Raw genomic sequence first — 17,500 nt, 5'->3', positions numbered from 1 at the left:
CCTTCAGAAATGTTAGAAACGCCTTGAGAGAAGAGAGAGAGAGAGAGAGAGAGAGAGAGAGAGAGAGAGAGAGAGAGCCTCTTAGAAGTGTGTTTATGTGTGGGTGAGGAACAAGTATTTCAACATAACCTTTATCATTGTTATAAAGACTCTGAAAGATTGTAAATCCACTTTGTAAGATACAAGTGCAGAAACAGGGATTTGGATTAACGGAGTCAAAACCTCACAGAAACTGGGTATAGGGCATTTTATAGGTGAGGAGAAGAGGAGAGGGGAGATTGGGGTGGGTGGCGAATAGGGAGTTAGGAATGGTCACAATCTTCGGTAATGATGGAAATACTTTGAAGGATTTTAAATTCGGTTGGTAGGATAAGTGCAGGAGTAGGGTTTTTGAATGATTAGCTCAGCTCCTTGCAGAACCTGGGTATGGGGTATTTTTTTGTAGGATAAGTGCAGAAATGAGATTCCAGTATTTATCAGGTCAGCACTTTTCAGAATCTGGGTATGGGGTATTTTTTGTAGGATAAGTGCAGAAATGAGATTTTAGTATTTATCCGGTCAGCACTTTTCAGAATCTGGGTATGGGGTATTTTTTTGTAGGATAAGTGCAGAAATAGGGTATTTGAATGATTAGGTCAGCACCTTACAGAATCTGGGCATGGGGTATTTTCGGGTGAGAAGGGGGAGAGAATGAGGAATGGAGAATGGGGATCTAAGCTGTTGGCGTTTTCATCTGCGTGCTCCCACACTCACTCGATTATGACAAGTCTGATTTCGTATTACGCTCTTCATTCTTGACGTTTTGGACACAAATACTCCACTCGCGGATGTCCACGCCGTCTGCGACAGCACCAGCCGGTTTGATTGAGTGATGGATGATGGTCCATCCGTAACCTACAAATCCTTCGGACGCCAAAAATATCGACGATCACCTTCCTGACTTGGTTCCCCGCCCCCCTATACCACTCCACCACCCCTCCCCCATCCTCCTCTCCAAATACCCATTCCCCAAATCAACGCGTGTAAATCGGTTCCAGATTCCTGGAAGCCATTTGGGTAAATAAGTATCAGAAGAGTTGATGGACATCTGAAGGCGTAGGCTTATTCAAGTATCCTTCTGTGGAGTTGAAATTCCTTTTAATTCCAGATTTAAAACTGGTATTTTTTTTCTGAAGTTGTAGGAATATTCAGGTAAATTCCTTTTTTTGGCAGTTGGAATTCCTTTTAATTCCAGTTTTGAAATTGGTATTATTTGTTTCTGAAGTCGTAGGAATATCCAGGTAAATTCCTTTTCTTTGGAGATAAATTCCTCTAATTCCAGTTTTTTTTTTTTTTTTTTTTTTTTTTTTTTTTTTTTTTTTTTTTTTTTTTTTTTTTTTTTTTTTTGTTTTTTTTTTTTTTTTTTTTTTTTTTGCTGAAGTCCGAATTAATTTTCTCGGGAGATGAAATTCCTTCTAATTCCAGTTCTGAAATTGTTTTTTTTTATCTGAAGTCGTAGGAATATCCAGGTAAATTCCTTTTCTCGAAGATAAATTTCCTTTTGATTCCAGTTTCGAAATATATATTTTTTGTTTTTTCTGAAGTCGTAGAATTATCCAGGTAAATTCCTGTTCTTAGGAGATGAAATTTCTTTATTCTCAGTTTAAACTTTTTTTCTTTTTTGTGAGTGCATCCTTCTTGCGAAAGTTACATATATCCTTACTACTACAACTGCTGCCGTCGGCGTTTCTACTGCCCTGCCCCTGCCCCTGCTGCTGCCAGTGTGGCAGCCGATACGCACCACGCCGAAGGCAATAATATTGAGATTGGCTCACGAATGCCTCTCTTGTCCAAATATGAAAAAAAGAAAATCCAGGAATGCGTCCCGTGATGAATAGATTCCAGGTGTAGTATATAATTTCCTCGTAGGTAATAGAACTCATGATTGCATTGACGCTCTCGATATGGGTATCCATACACGTATTGTTAGTGTGGAAGAGAGAGAAAGAGAGAGAGAACAAAAAACCCTTTGATTTATGGTGTTATTATTTATTCGAGGGCACTGGCTGCTGACGAGTGTCAGGAAGAGGAAAGAAACGAACTGTAATGAATGGCAATATTCGGTTTGTGTCAAGAGAATCTGACGTTCAGTTTTGATTACCTGGACTTTTTTTTCCTCTCTCTCTCGCTCTCTCTCTTTCTCTCGTTCGATTTCGGAAACTATTATTAATTGATTTTAATCTTGACGGTTGTGGGTGTTTGGGCGCGGAATTCGCTTGATTATGTCAGGGTGACTTGTTTGTTTATTCATTAGTTTTTGTAGCTGTGAAGAATGCGCCTGCTGGGGTGCGTGTGATTCCTGTAGAATAATCAGAATCGTGTAGATTTTCTTTGTAGGATTATAAGAGTATTGATGATATTCATATGATATTTGGAGACTGACTAAATTCATGTTGTCTATAACACCTGATATCAGCGTTTTAAAGGCAACATTTTTTTTATATAGAGATCAAAGGTATTACAATAGAGGTTCATCATGTATCGAAATTATACTTACGAAATTCGTATAAATTCTGGAGACAATATTGCTGAGGTTCATACAATGTCAGGAAATTTTTGGAGGTTTATACGTTCTGTTTCTTCTCTGTTTGTTGGACCGAGTCCAGATGGCCATACCAGGCATTTTGCCATTCCTAAAGGTCGTCTCTATGCTCTGGTTTGTGCTGCCATAAGGCTACATTAATCTAACCCAGTCAACCATCTTCTTTCTGGACATTGTATACCTGGGATTCATTTAATGTTTGGTAATCATACTCTTAACCAGAACAGGTTTGTGATTTAGAAATTCCAGTAGGACCTAAGTACGTAATCAGGAATCATCTCTTAAATATTCTACCTGAAAGAATTACGCGTCGCCGTAATGCCAAACTCCGGGAATTATTTTGGACGCAAGAATTAGCTACCGTCAAAAGCGAAGTCACAGGGAGAACCACCAACGAGAAATGAGAGCGAATCAGGATGAGAAACACTACCGAAATTAAGTTGTATTTTCTCTAACTTGAGTTTCCTGTAGTGGGAAACCATGTCGTTCAACTTCTGCTCCAAACTTAGATAATACCGAAAGGAATCTTATTGGCTTATTTATGCGAGCAAGCCGTTTGTTGTGAAGCGGCGTCAGTCAGCCTTTTTCATGGGCTCAGCGGATGAGTAAAAGGGTATATATAGACTCTGAAAGGAGGATCAGTCCAATATTTCGGTCTGTTTCGCATAACTCGCGAAGATTTGTTGTTAAAACTGACATTAAAATCCCGTCTTACGTTTCATTGCAGTGAACTCGAAGAATAAGTGGAGGCAGGTTTTAAAATGCAAATATGAACACGAAAGTCATGTAGGACATAGAATAATCTTTTCATTTATTTACTGGAGAAACTTTTGTAGTTTCAGATTTCAGAAAGGTCAGTGAACTGAAGAAAAAGTGTATATATTAAAATGGAAATATAAGGGAAATGCTTGTGTTATAAAGCTTTTTTTTATCCAAAAAAAAAAAATTGTATTTCCAAGACTTCAGCGAGGTCAGTCAATTTGAGAAAATGTGTAGAAATTAACGTAGAAAAAAAACCCCCTTGGTTTATTTGTATTTTGAGAAAAAGGTTTCTTTATGAAGCTATACTCTCAACAAAACCTGGCTTTTTTTTTTTTCTTTTTTGCAAAACTTGAAACTCGAAGAAATCCCAGGTATTCGGAAAGAGAAATCCTGGAAGTCTGGCTGGATTGAAACAATGGGAAAGAAATATCTCTCATATAAAGACTCACTGACGGATATCAATAACAGAGTTCTTTCGCGTGGAAGAAAATAGTTTGAAAGTGGAGGGATGAAGGGAAAGAGCTTGAAAGCGAAAGAATGAGAGAGTAATTAGTTTTGCGTGGTTTGGAGAAAGTCTGGATATCGGAGAATGGTATACTGTCGTTAAAGACGGTAAACCGTTGTGCTGAGTAAATGTACAAAGCATTTCAGTAAGAAAAAAAATTGCTTGAACATTTTTTTCAGTAAAATAAAGTGCTTAAGTCAAAGTGCCTTAGCATTTCGAAAAAATGTGAGTATTTTCGTTAGAAAAAAATGCTTAAGATTTTGAGCGTCAGCATTTTTATTATTATTATTATTATTTGTAAGATTTATTGTTATTTTCCCACATTTCCACATACATGTCAGGTCAAGTCTTCATCTTAAGTTCAGGTCTCGCCCGTATGATTTGATTGTTATCCTGTACAACTGAAAGTATTTCATTTCTATAATTCCTTCAAATTTTCTAAGTATTTTAAATACCGTCATGGTTGCTGAAAGGCACAATAATAATAATTTGTAATTTGATGTCACTTTGTTATATCATAATCTTATTCAGCTTTGTATGTCGTAATTTTTTTAAAATTAATTTTTCCTCATTCAGTGTTGATGGAATTGATAGGGAGCTGTTTTTAGTTAAACTCTCTGTCTTCCTTTCAATGTTGATGCAATTAACGCAAACGTTATTACTTTTTACCATCCATTGCTACCAGAAATGAACAGACAAACTTTCCTTCCTACTCTCTGCCCTTCATTTGAACAGAATTAACAGACGACTGATGTAGTCTAAAGATACCCTTTCTCTTCCGGTTCGTAGACTACAGTCGATATTACTCAGTCTTTTGTAATTTATTTAGTAAACCATATTCGACATTATTCAAAATTTATTTTTTTGGTTTAGTAAACCACATTCTACATTATTCAACATTTATTTTTTTTTTAGTCTAGTAAAGCACATTTAACATTATTCAAAATTTATTTTATTGGGTTTAGTAAACCACATTCAACATTACTCAAAATATGTTTTTCTTTTTCGGTTTAGTAAACTACATTCGATATTACTCAAACTGTATGTTTTTGGGGGGTTTAGTAAACCACATTCGACGTTATTGAAAATGTATGTTTTTTTTTTTTATTATTATTATTATTAAACAACATTCGACATTATTCTAAACAACGTTGTTTGGTTTTACCCTCCTTCAGGTGATGACTAAAAAGAAACTGTCAATTTGCCTTTCTACGAATTAGCTCTCTCTCTCCTTCCCGTCTCGTCCTCCAGTCCTTCTCTCCCGCTTCTCTCGTCATCGTCTCTCTCTCTCTCTCTCTCTCCTCTCACCGCCACCCAGCCCCACTAAAAAAAAAAAAAAAAACAAAAAAAAAAAAAAAAAAGCAACCGACCAGGAAAAACGAATGGGTTGAATTGAACGCACCGTCATCGACACAAAATGAAGACGGCCACGAAAAGTTGAAAAGCCAATTGGAACAATTCAAAACTTGAGGCCGGAATCTTTCCGACGGCGCGATTTTAGAAACAGCTTTGGTAATTACGGGCGGTTATTTGGGCGTGAGGAGGGACGACACAGAGAGAGAGAGAGAGAGAGAGAGAGAGAGAGAGAGAGAGAGAGAAGCCGCACACTGACTGCAGATTCGGTGATATTCTACTGATATTGTTGCAATTGGGTTATACGGATTCATCATCGAAATATAAGTCGGTTAAACAGGTTAGTTGACGTGACAACTTTGAGTCTGTCGGCGCCTCGTAATGTTGTTTTCGAAACGGGGAATTTTGGGGGTTGGGGAGGCGCTTTCTCTGATTTCCTAGCATTTATGCCCTAACTTCGGCGGCTTCGGGAGGGAGGGGAGGGGAGGGGGTGGGTGGGTAGGGGGTGGGTGCCAGGGGGTGGGGACTGGCTTTCATAAGGGGGAGGGGGGATGTGGGGGGGAGGGGGGCTGTGACACACTTGCCACAAACCAGAAAGCAGGAAAACGTACATAAAACAACAATTTAAAAGAAATGACTTTGGGGGGAAAAAACAACTATTAACTATTTTTGACACAAGGGTTTAATCATTTTGGAAAGGGGAGGAGTAGACTCTTGCAAGAAACCAAAATGGAGCAAAGCATTAAATAAAACGACAATAAAAAGATTAATTTGGAAGATGAGGGTCAGTCCAGGGAAAAACAATGATTATTTTTGACACAAATCTTTAATAATTTTGGAGGGGGGAGGGGTAGACTCTGTTGCCAAAAACCAAAAAGGAGCAAAACATTCAATAAAGCGATAGCAACAGATAAGCAATATGAACTTATTTTTGACCAAAGTCTTCAATTATTTTGGAGACATATTCCGATTTCTTGTCATTTCGACCTTAACTGTGGAGATTGAGCCTATTTGCCACTCCCTCCCCCCAACCCCCCACCGCCAAAAAAAAAACAAAAAAAAAAAAAACAAAAAACAAACATTGGATATGAACTTGAAAAGTTATTCGTGAATATACTAAAGAAATGTTTAAATTTAGAGGAATAATACTCATGTGTGCCATTTAGGCCCTAATTATTGTGATAAAATACAATTAAAAATTATTCTTACGGTAATACAAACAATAGAAAATTATTTTTAGGGTAATGAATACGAAGGGAAATCATTATTAGCCCAATAGATAGTATGGAAGATTATTTTTAGTGTAATAAATGTGATTGAAGGTTATTTTTAGTGTAATAAATATTGTGGAAGATTATTTTTATAGTAATAAATGTTATTGAAGATTGTTTGTGGGGTGATTATTACTGTTGAAGATTTATTTTTAGTGTAATAAATGTATTAAAAATTATTTTTGGGGATAATAAATTCTGTGGAAGTTATTTTTAGAGTAATATATAATATGGAGGTAATATGGAAAGTTATTTTTAAGGTAATAATGCAATGGGAAATTATAAGAGTTATAAATACAATGAAATTTTTTTTTATGGTAATACATATCGTGAAAATTTTTTTTAGGGGAATAGATAGTAAGGAAATTAATTTTTAGCGTAATAAATACCATGCTAAATTATTTATGGGGATAATAAATACCACGGAAAATTATTTTAACGGTAATAAATACAAACCGAATTTTTTTTTTTTAATAAATACAAATGAAAATTACTTTTATGGTAATAAATACTCTAAAAAATTATTTTCAGGGAAGTACGAATTAAATTTAAACATTTTTTTCTTTTTTGTTTAATAAGTAATATACAAAATTATTTCTAAGGTACTTATTTCGGGGGCAATAACTAAAATGAAAATTATTTTTTAGGGTAATAAATAATATCGCGGGAAATTATTTTACGGTAATACAGTTGAACAATATTTTTAGGGTAGTAAATATACTTGAAAATTATTTTTAGGTAATAAATACAACAGAAAATTTTTTTTAGATTAATTAATGCTATGGAATTACTTATATTTTTCTACAGCTTAGGCATTGAGATCTCTTACTAAGAACCTATAAAGGAAGGATAGGTAGAATAAATAATATTTTAATAAAAATTTAGGATATGTAATCAAAAAAAAAAAAAGTTTGACAAAAATATTAGTAGCTTAAAGCCAAATACACAAGAAATAGTAATATAAGTAAAAGGGAAAAAAGCTGTACTAGGTTAACTATTGGTCGTGAATAAATGATTTAAAAGAGATTGCCATAAACGGAAGTAATGAAACACATACCCATTTATTATTATCTATCACAATCCTCCAATTCGACCGGGTGGTATTTATAGTGTGGGGTTCCGGATTGCATCCTGCCTCCTTAGGAGTCCATCACTTTTCTTACTGTGTGCGCCGTTTCTAGGATCACACTCTTCTGCATGAGTCCTGGAGCTACTTCAGCCTCTAGTTTTTCTAGATTCCTTTTCAGGGATCTTGGGATCGTGCCTAGTGTTCCTATGATTATTATTATTATTATTTATTATTATTATTATTATTATTATTATTATTATTATTATTATTATTATATTATTATATAACAAAATGTTCCCAATTAGCATCGTCCCAGAAGCGATAGTTTTAATACCATTGTTATTATTGATGCTCTGGTGACTATTCTGTTCTTTATTATTATTATTATTATTATTATTATTATTATTATTATTATATTATATTATTAATATTTTGTTGATCTCAAAGCTCAAAATTACCTTCGCGTGATTTTCCCTCGTGCAGTAGTCATTATTATTATTATTATTATTATTTATTATTATTATTATTATTATTATTATATTATTATTATTTATCAAAATGTTCCCCCAATTATCATCGTCCAGACGCGATATCTTTAATACCATTGTTGTCATTGATGCTTTGGTGAATATTCTGTTTATTATTATTATTATTATTATTATTATTAGGAACCTATTTTCCCATCCAGTCGTGAGAGTGAGGAGATGAGACCCAGTTGTTTAAAGACACGACACAGCCGCCATTAATCGCCTGCCTTCCTATATCGTTTCATATTTTCCATTTAGCGGCTTACTTGAGAACACACATTCAGCGCCATCATTTATATGCACAACATAGATATGCTCTTAGTGTACTGCATCCCCTCCCCCTCCCCTCACCCTCTCCCTATCCCACGCCTACCCGAACAACCCCCCTCCTCCCTCTCTGTCTCTCTGTATCTCACCTTTCCCACAACAGTCTCTCTCATAGTCCTTCCTGGCTACATCCCTCCCTCCCTCCTCCTTCCCCCCCCCCTTCCCCCCCCCTTCCCAAAACAAGCTTTCCCTGGATCTCATTCCTCCCCCCCCCCACCTTATTCGTTTACTCTTGATCTCTTTTCTATGCTTCTGAGCGAACCTATACTCTTATCACCCCCTACCCTCCCTTACCCCACCTCCCGTCCTCGTACATACACATACCCTTTTCTACAATCTCCCCATCTCTCTCTCTCTCTCTCTCGCACTGGCATTCATATATATATATATATATATATATATATATATATATATATATCAATAATATATATATATATATATATATATATATATATTATTTGTATATATTTATATATATATATATATATACATATATATATATATGTATATATATACTAATTATATAGGGATATATATATATATATAGATATATCTAGTATATATCAATATATCTATATATTATATATTATATTATATATATATATTAAGTATATCTCTCTCTCTCTCTCTCTCTCTCTCTCTCTCTCTCTCTCTCTCTCTCTCTCTCTCTCTGACAGGCATATACATTTTGCTCTTGCTGTTCTTGGATCTGTTGTTGCTGCTGTAGTCTGCTGTGGTCTGCTGCGATACATCTGTATTGCTGGAGATTCCTCCGGATGCATTTGTTAAGTAAATTGAGTTCTTAGTTTTAATGCTGAATTGCGGTTCTCAGTTGCAATTTGAGCTTAGGTTGAGGGTCACAATGGAGAATTTTGGAGTGATGGCAGCAATGTCAAAAAATTTGTTCATATTTGCAATGATGAATTTTTGTTCAAAAGTTGCAGTATTGAATTTTGGTTTTTAGTTACAATGTTAAGCTTTTTTTTTTATAAATTGCCGTTATGAATTTTTGGGTTTTAGTTGTAATGTTGAGTTTTTGTACTAAAGTTGCAATGTTGAATTTTGGTTTTCATTTCGATGTTGAATTTGTGTTATAAATTTGTAATGTTGATTTTTGGTGTTTAGTTGTAAAGTTGAGTTTTTCTCAAGTTGCAGTTATAAATATTTGGTTTTTAGTTGCAATGTTGAGATTGTCCTAAAATTTCAATTTTGAATTTTGAGTACGTTTGGAATGTTAATTTTTTAAATTTCCATTGTTTAATTTTTCTTTTTATTTGCTAAGTTTTTGTTTATAAAGTTGCAGCTATGAATTTTGGTTTTAGTTGCAATGTTGAATTATTGTTCTAAATTTCCAATGTTGAATTTTCTATTTTAGTTGCAAAGTTGAGTTTGTCTAGTTGCAGAGTTAAATTTTGGTTCACAGGTGCAATTGTGAGTTTTGATTTTTAGTTGCATTGTTGAGTTTCAGATCTCAGTTGCAATTTTACATTTCTCGTTGTCAGTTGCCTCATTTATTTTGGTTCGTAAATGCAACTTGCATTTGTCGTCGAAGGAATTTGTTTTTCCCTTGGTCAATGGTTTGTTATTGTTTTGATGATATGTAACACACTGCCGAGATCACCTTGAAACTAACAGATATGTGGTTAGAGAATTATATGTCAGAGCAGTTTATGCTCATATATGTTGTTCTTTTTGTTAGGATGTCCAATTTTTCTTTTTGAAGACTTAGGGATCTTTTCGATTGAAATTCCTGGTCCAATTGTATTTTTAGGCTTGAAGATGCTTGTTATTAAATGATATCTGTGAGTTTATTATTATTATTATTATTATTATTATTATTATTATTATTATTATTATTATTATTATTATTATTATTAATTGGATACTAACAGATATGTGGTCAAAAGTGTTAATGCTCAAATATGTTTTTCGTTTGGTTAGGATGTTAAATTTTATTTTTTTTGTTTTTTGACGACTTAAGGGTCTTTTCGATTGAAATTCGTGGTCCAATTGTATTTTTAGGCTTGAAGGTGCTTGTTATTAAATTATATCTGTCAGTGTTTATTATTATTATTATTATTATTATTATTATTATTATTATTATTATTATTATTATTATTATTATTGGAGACAAATCCAAAGATATGTATATACTTAACTGCTGATTTATTTCTCCATTTCAAGACTCACGCTATTATTATTATTATTATTAGTTATTATTATTATTATTATTATTATTATTATTATTATTATTAATGAGGCGAATTTTCTCAATGTCGAGAATGGAATAGTATTAAAGGTCCACAAAGATATTCAGTGTGGATTACAATCCACTACCGAATATTATTGGGGAACTTTAGTTATTATTATATTATTATTATTATTATTATTATTATTATTATTATTATTATTATTATTCGTAAGAAAATGCCTCGCAGGCCAGCAGATTGCATATAAAATGCATACATAAATTTATTTTTATAATTTGTTTTCAGTTTTGCTGATCTCCTTTGTGAAGGCATAAAATGCCTGGGAGACTTTCATCTTCGTTTTGATTATCCTTCCCACCTGAAGGTCCCAGATCCTGGGAAATAGCCAAATTTTCATTCTGTAATAATTTTTTTTTCTTTTTTTTCTTACCGTGAAGACTTGCCATTGTGACTCTGGGCCACATCCCCCCCCTCCCCCCCAACCCTTTTAAACCCCCTTTTCCTTTAGCACGTCACTCACAATTATCTACCTGAATTGTATCTCTCCCCTCCTCCGCCTCCTCCTCTCCCTCTTCCCTCTCCCCTTCCCAACCATCTTCATGTATTCTTCCACCTCCTCTTGTGATGGAGTAGATTTTTGATCGTCGCCTTATCGTTCCTTCTAACCACCCTCTCTCTCTCTCTCTCTCTCTCTCTTCTCTCTCTCTCTCTCTCTCCTCTCTCTCTATATATATAGTAACCCCCTTCTCCATGGTCCTAACCCTCCCTCCCTCCCCTCCCCCCTTCACCCTCTTCCTGCGATCATCGTCACTTACTCGATCTTTGAGTCAGTTTCCTTCCTTGCTTAAATACTTGAGTTACTGTAGCCGTTAGACTTTCAAAGCTGTAGACATATACACAGCCACACAGACACAGTAGACCCTGCTCCTCCTCCTCCTTCGCGTCGTCCTCTTGGTTTCCTATAATCCCCTTCTCCCCCGGCCATATCTCGGTGTTCTATCTCCCCCCCCCCCCACCCCCCTCCGCAGAGTGTATAGACAGAGATTAGGAGCCATACGCCTACAGGTTCGGGGAATCTGAAGAAGTTGCACAATGTCTACCTTTCCCCTCAAAACCTTCTCTCTCTCTCTCTGCCAGCATTCCCCTCCCTTGTTACATTACTTGGACGCAGAGAAAACACATCTTCCTTCTCACACCCCCTTCCCACCTCCTCCTCCTCCTCCTCCTCCTCCTCCTCTTCCCCCACCCCCAACACTAACCAATTCACTGCCTTAGTCTAAGCCTCTCCTACCTTGTACCACCTTTCCAGTAGTCAGGTATAAGATGGTGACCAGAAAGAGGGGCGAGAGTTGGTTTGGGGGGGTGGAGGGTAGGGAGGGGGTGTTAGGGAAGGGGGGGGGGTTTGTTTTTTTGGTGTGGGGTTAGGAGTTGTTGGGGGGTGGGGGGGTGGGGACAGGAGTGGGTGTTAAGGGGAAAGCTAGGGATGTAACTGTTAGACATTAGGGAAGGAATTGAGGGAGGAACTGGAGCTCCTCCCTTCCCCCTTCCTCCTCCTCCTCCTGGTCCTCCTCTTCACGGGCAAAATGAGCATCAGGAGAAGACGGAATATGGGATAGAGCAGGAGACTGCGTGGATAAATGGTGGACGGGAAAGAGGAATAAGGAAGAGGCAGAAGAAGAGGAAGCAGAAAGAGGAAGGTGTAGTACCAATACCCCGACACCGCCGCCACTTTAGGTTGAAATGAGAAGGGACATTTCCTCTCACTAAGTATCTACCTAATGCCCATCCCATACCCTTCCCTCCCTCCCCAGCCCTCCTGCCCCTTCCCATCTATCCTTCCCTCCAGCAGGTGCATTAACAGCCTTCTCCCATCGTCAACGCTTAAGCTTTGCGCTCCATAAAGATGGTGTGGTGGGGATGGGAGCAGAGAGAGGTAGACCCACCCCATAATTAAAAGCTCTTTTTGGGCCGCTGGTGCTCTCTCGAAGCCCACCGAATATCCCAGGGCCCCGATTCGGCCGATGCCCCGGACTTCCGTCGACGAGTTCAAAAGCATTCCTTTATTATTGGCTCTCCATTGTTGTTGCCATTTATTTTGACCTTCCAGACTCTCCGCAGATAAAAACAAATCGGCTGAGGAGAGATGCTCTTTTGTTTGTTGGGCGGCTCCTGCCTTTTTTTTTTCCTTTTTTTTCTCCAAGCCCGAAACCACTCCCCCTCCCCCCACACCCCCCACCCCACCCCATCCCCCACAGAGTCCCCAGCGACTCTTAACCAAATGTTTTGTTGGTAAATATTTATAATTCGTCTCAGAATCTGCCGAAGTAAGATCTTCCATTTCTTGGCATAGCATCGTTTCTGCTTCATGTTCCTTATCAGAGTCAAGAGAATTTTATTCATCCCCTTTATTTACTTTTGTAAGTAGTTTTATTTTATTTATTTTTACTGATCCATCTCGAAAAAAAATAATTGATTCCCCTTGGTTTCATTTTGTTATCGTTTTCGTTTATTGATTTTTTTTTTTTTTTTTTTTTTGCATTCCACGAAGTTCCTCAAAATTTTAATCTCATATTTCTTTTTGTATACTTTTCTTCAGTTAATTTATGTATATCTATATTAAGTTCATGAGAACTTTTTCTTACGTTTCGTGTTGTTGTTTATGCGTCGTTTTAATTTTCACTTACTCGGGGAGTAAGCCTACAAGCTATTTTGTTGTTGTTGTTGTTGTTGTTGTATTGTTAGGTTAGGAAAGCCTTAAAAAGGTCTGAAAAGGTGTTTCGTGTTGATTTAAAGATACAGGTATTTTAGGATAGGTTATTTATGATTTATTTATTAGAATGAAAATCTAGTAAATAAATAGTGTATCTATTAAACAGTAAAAAAAATATTTTAATAAAATATAGCGTATTTATTTTAATTTTCGTTGGTGACACAACGCTCCGTTCGACCGTAGATTTTAGCACGCGCCTCGAGTGAGCTGGAGCTCGGATCACCTCTTGTTCTTTTCTTGTTTTCATTCCAAGTAAGTACACCAGAAGAATTTTGATAGCGTGTGATGAAAAAAAAAAAAAAGCCAAATTGACAAGTTCCGAAATCGTAAATAGCGAGATAACTTCATACATTTGAAAGTGATAATCTTCATAAGCTATTTCTAGTTAATGAAATGTATTAATCATCCAGGAATATTTAATATTTATGGAAAATTTAAAGCATCAGCTAATGTCATATGATTTTGTTATATGTTACACTGTAAACGCATCAGCCAATATAAGATTAGTAATATATAAGTTTGTTAGGTATTAATTGCGTCTTAGACAGTTATTTCAAGTACGTGTGTATGTGTAAAAAAAAGTAAACACACACGCACACACACACACACACACAACACCACGCACACACACACATATATATATATATATATATATATATATATATATATATATATATATATATATATATATATAGTATATATATATATTATCTATATATATATTAATATAGATACATTATATTATAATGAGATCCTCAGGTGAAAATAAAGGAGGTACCAAGAAGTTCAACTTTTATTCCAAAGTGTCATCCTCAGGCTACCCTGAAGATGACTTTGAAATAAAAGTTGAAAGTCTTGGTGCTTCATTTCATTCTCACGTAAGGATCTTATATACTTCACCTACGGGAGCATTGTGGAATTATATATATATATATATATATATATATATATATATATATATATATATATATATATATATATATATTTGTATGTATAGGCTTTCCAGCAGGTCTTAGTGATATAACATTTTATTTAGGGGCGTTGAAGTACATGAACACATTTAAACTATTGTGTATACGTGTGTGTATCTATGTATGTTTATAGATGTGTATGTGCTTGTTTGTAATTTGATATATCAGTTGGTGCTACTCAACGCAGGCGCATACATGTAAACATTCACACGCGCGCGTACATATGTTAATTTGTGTGTCTAACTGTTTGCAAATCTTTTGAGTTTTGTCTATGTATGTATATGTATATATATATATATATAATATATCTATATACATAATATAGTGTTTCTGTATATATGTATATATATTATTATGGGTAGGTAACTATTATTAGTACTATCAATTAATATAGGTATTTTATATACCTGATAGGTGTAATAACTTTATATCTATATTTTTTATATATGTGATGTTTGGCCCATAATAATAGTAATATAGGATAGGGGGAATACTATATTATTTTATATAATACGCGGGGTTCTTTTATGTATAGTAGTAAAATAATTATTAGTTTATTTATTTATTATTGTGTATTTATCTATCTATATTATAGATATATATATATATGTGTATATTGTGGATTATATATAATATACATATATAACAGACACACAAATCTTACACACACACACACATATATATATATATATATATATATATATATATATATAGTATATACGTCGTATATATAAAGTAAAAGGTATACACCACATAATATTAAATAAAGTTTATTAGTTTATTATGTGAATGGTTCATGAACTCTTTGAATGTAATCCTCCCTTGAGTTTAATTGAAATATCTAAATGAATCTTGAATATTGAAATATAAACGAATTACCTGTTATTATTTATTTGAATTTTTATTGCTTATATTTCCTTATTACTTCTTGGCTTATATTTTAATTACTTTTAATTCTATATCTCGTTGAGGATGACCTAAATAATTCAGTGCAAATAATATTTTCGTTGGAGAGGAAATATCAGTTATTAGCAACGCACAAAATTATTTATAGGTTTTATTTTGATATCATCTACATATATGATTTATATATGTTGATGCTCATCACTGATTCACCACTTAAATTTAAGTGGTTTTGTAGGGACAACTGCCATTTTTTCCTCTCCGGAGCCAACTCTGGCGAAGGGAAGTAACCTCTTGTGTCCCTTGATGAAGTGGACAACACTCATACACATACATACACACATACTCACACACATATATTCAAAGTAAATAAATGTGTGTTTAGGTTTAGAATGCTAGTGTGTTTTTGATCTGGCATACTTTTAGATTTTATATCATCATATTCACTTATGATCTAACCTCTCTCCTCTTTGTAATATATATATATGATATATATATATATAATATATATCTATATATATATCTATATATATATATATATATATAGTATCTACATACATACATACATACATATGTATGTATATTTCGTTCCTTATCTCATGCCCTCAAAAATTGTACAATCATATTTTGCTTTAGTTTTACGCTACTTCATTGCATATATGCGCTGACACACATTTACAATCACAAATAAAACATACGTTATAACCCCGACCGCCTTCCCCACCCCCAGCCACAGCCCCACACACTTATATAATCCGTCGCTCGAAAACTCGTAATTAAATTAAAGAAAAAAAAAATAGCCTCAAGAGTAATTCGCACTTTCGATTAGAAAAACCCCCTGAAATATTTGGAAGGCGTTCTCTCTCTCTCTCTCTCTCTCTCTCTCTCTCTCTCTCTCTCTCTCAGAGAAGCGTCCGATTCAGAGGGCGGGGAAAAGACAGTCACTTTTGGCGTCCGCCGAGGAAAATGTCTTTGTTTCCGAGTTTATTTTCCAACCCCTCTTTCATTGTTGGTGCCGGTTTGTTCTCTCCTTCGCCAGTCGCTGTTGTGAAGATGATGATGATGATGATGATGATGATGCTTGTTTGTGATAGAGTTTTGTTTGCGATTTTGCGATTGACTGCGGCGGAGAAGTGAGGAAAGGTTTGCTTTCAGTCTCGTCTCGTCTGCGACATCGCTGCCTTGATCCGGTCGTCCGGATGTTGGCGCAAGACGCCGTTTTGGGCGAACGCTCTTCTGGACGAGGCTATTGGAAAATAAAGCGAAAATAATGAAGGACAATTTTTGCTTACGTGATCGCAAGAAAACTATTGGTTAATTTTTTTGACATAAAAAATTATATATAACAAAATCCCCTGTTTATCTGACCGCAAGAAAACTGTTGATTAACGTTTTTCTGACTTAAAAAAAAAATCTCCTGTTTATATGACCTCAAGAAACTTGATTAATATTTTGTTCTGACAAATGAAAAATAAAATCCCCTGTTTATGTGACCGCAAGAAAACTATTGATTAATTTTTTTCTGACAAATGAAAATTTATAAAAAATAAATAAAAATTCCTGTTTATGTGGCTGCAAGGAAACTATTGATTAATTTTTTTTCTGACAAATAAAAGTTTATATATAAAAAAACTCAAACTTCTCCTGCTAATGTGACTGCAAGAAAACTATGGATTAATTTTTTTCTGACAAAAAATTTATAAAAAATATATAAAAATTCCCCTGTCTATCTGACCGCAAGAAAACTATTGATTAATTTTATTTTCTGGCATAAAAACTTATATAAAAAAAATTCCCCTATTTATGTGACCGCAAGAAAACTATTAATTTTTATGACAAATAAAAATAAAAAAAATAAAAATAAAAATTCCCGTTTATGTGACCGCAAGAAACTATTGAGTAATTTTTTTCTGACAAATAAAAAAAAAATCCTCCTGTTAATGTGACCGCAAGTAAACTTTATTAATATTTCTTTCTGACAAATAGAAAATTAAAAATAAAATCCCCTCTTTATGTGACCGCAAAAAACTATTGATTAATTTTTGTCTGACAAATGGCAATTTATATATATATAAAAAAATCCCCTGTTTTGTGACCGCAAGAAAACAATTGATTAATTTTTTCTGACAAATAAAAACTAAAAAATAAAATAAATAAAAATTCCCGTTTATGTGACCGCAAGAAAACTTGATTAATATTTTGTTCTGACAAATGAAAGATAAAATCCCTTGTTTATGTGACCGCAAGTAAA

At 34.6% G+C, this 17,500-nt stretch overlaps 2 protein-coding genes across 2 annotated transcripts in view; one reads left to right on the top strand and one right to left on the bottom strand.

The window, feature by feature from the left end:
• The window catches only part of LOC135209256 (homeobox protein prospero-like), a gene marked incomplete in the record, with an annotated part of 1,606,906 nt that overhangs the window by 244,077 nt on the left and 1,345,329 nt on the right, over window positions 1–17,500 (top strand).
• Window positions 16,253–17,500, bottom strand: part of LOC135209380 (RNA-binding protein cabeza-like) — a 62,430-nt gene continuing 61,182 nt past the window's right edge. Inside the window, exon 2 of the mRNA XM_064242076.1 lies at window positions 16,253–16,495. Within this exon, the coding sequence (XP_064098146.1) occupies window positions 16,253–16,495 (243 nt within the window). The remainder of the gene's footprint in view (window positions 16,496–17,500) is intronic.

This window comes from Macrobrachium nipponense, chromosome 37 (genome assembly GCF_015104395.2).
Source record: "Macrobrachium nipponense isolate FS-2020 chromosome 37, ASM1510439v2, whole genome shotgun sequence".
Taxonomy (NCBI): Eukaryota; Metazoa; Arthropoda; class Malacostraca; order Decapoda; family Palaemonidae; genus Macrobrachium; species Macrobrachium nipponense.
Note: the sequence above shows the minus strand (reverse complement) of the source record. Positions and strands in the feature narration are given on the sequence as shown.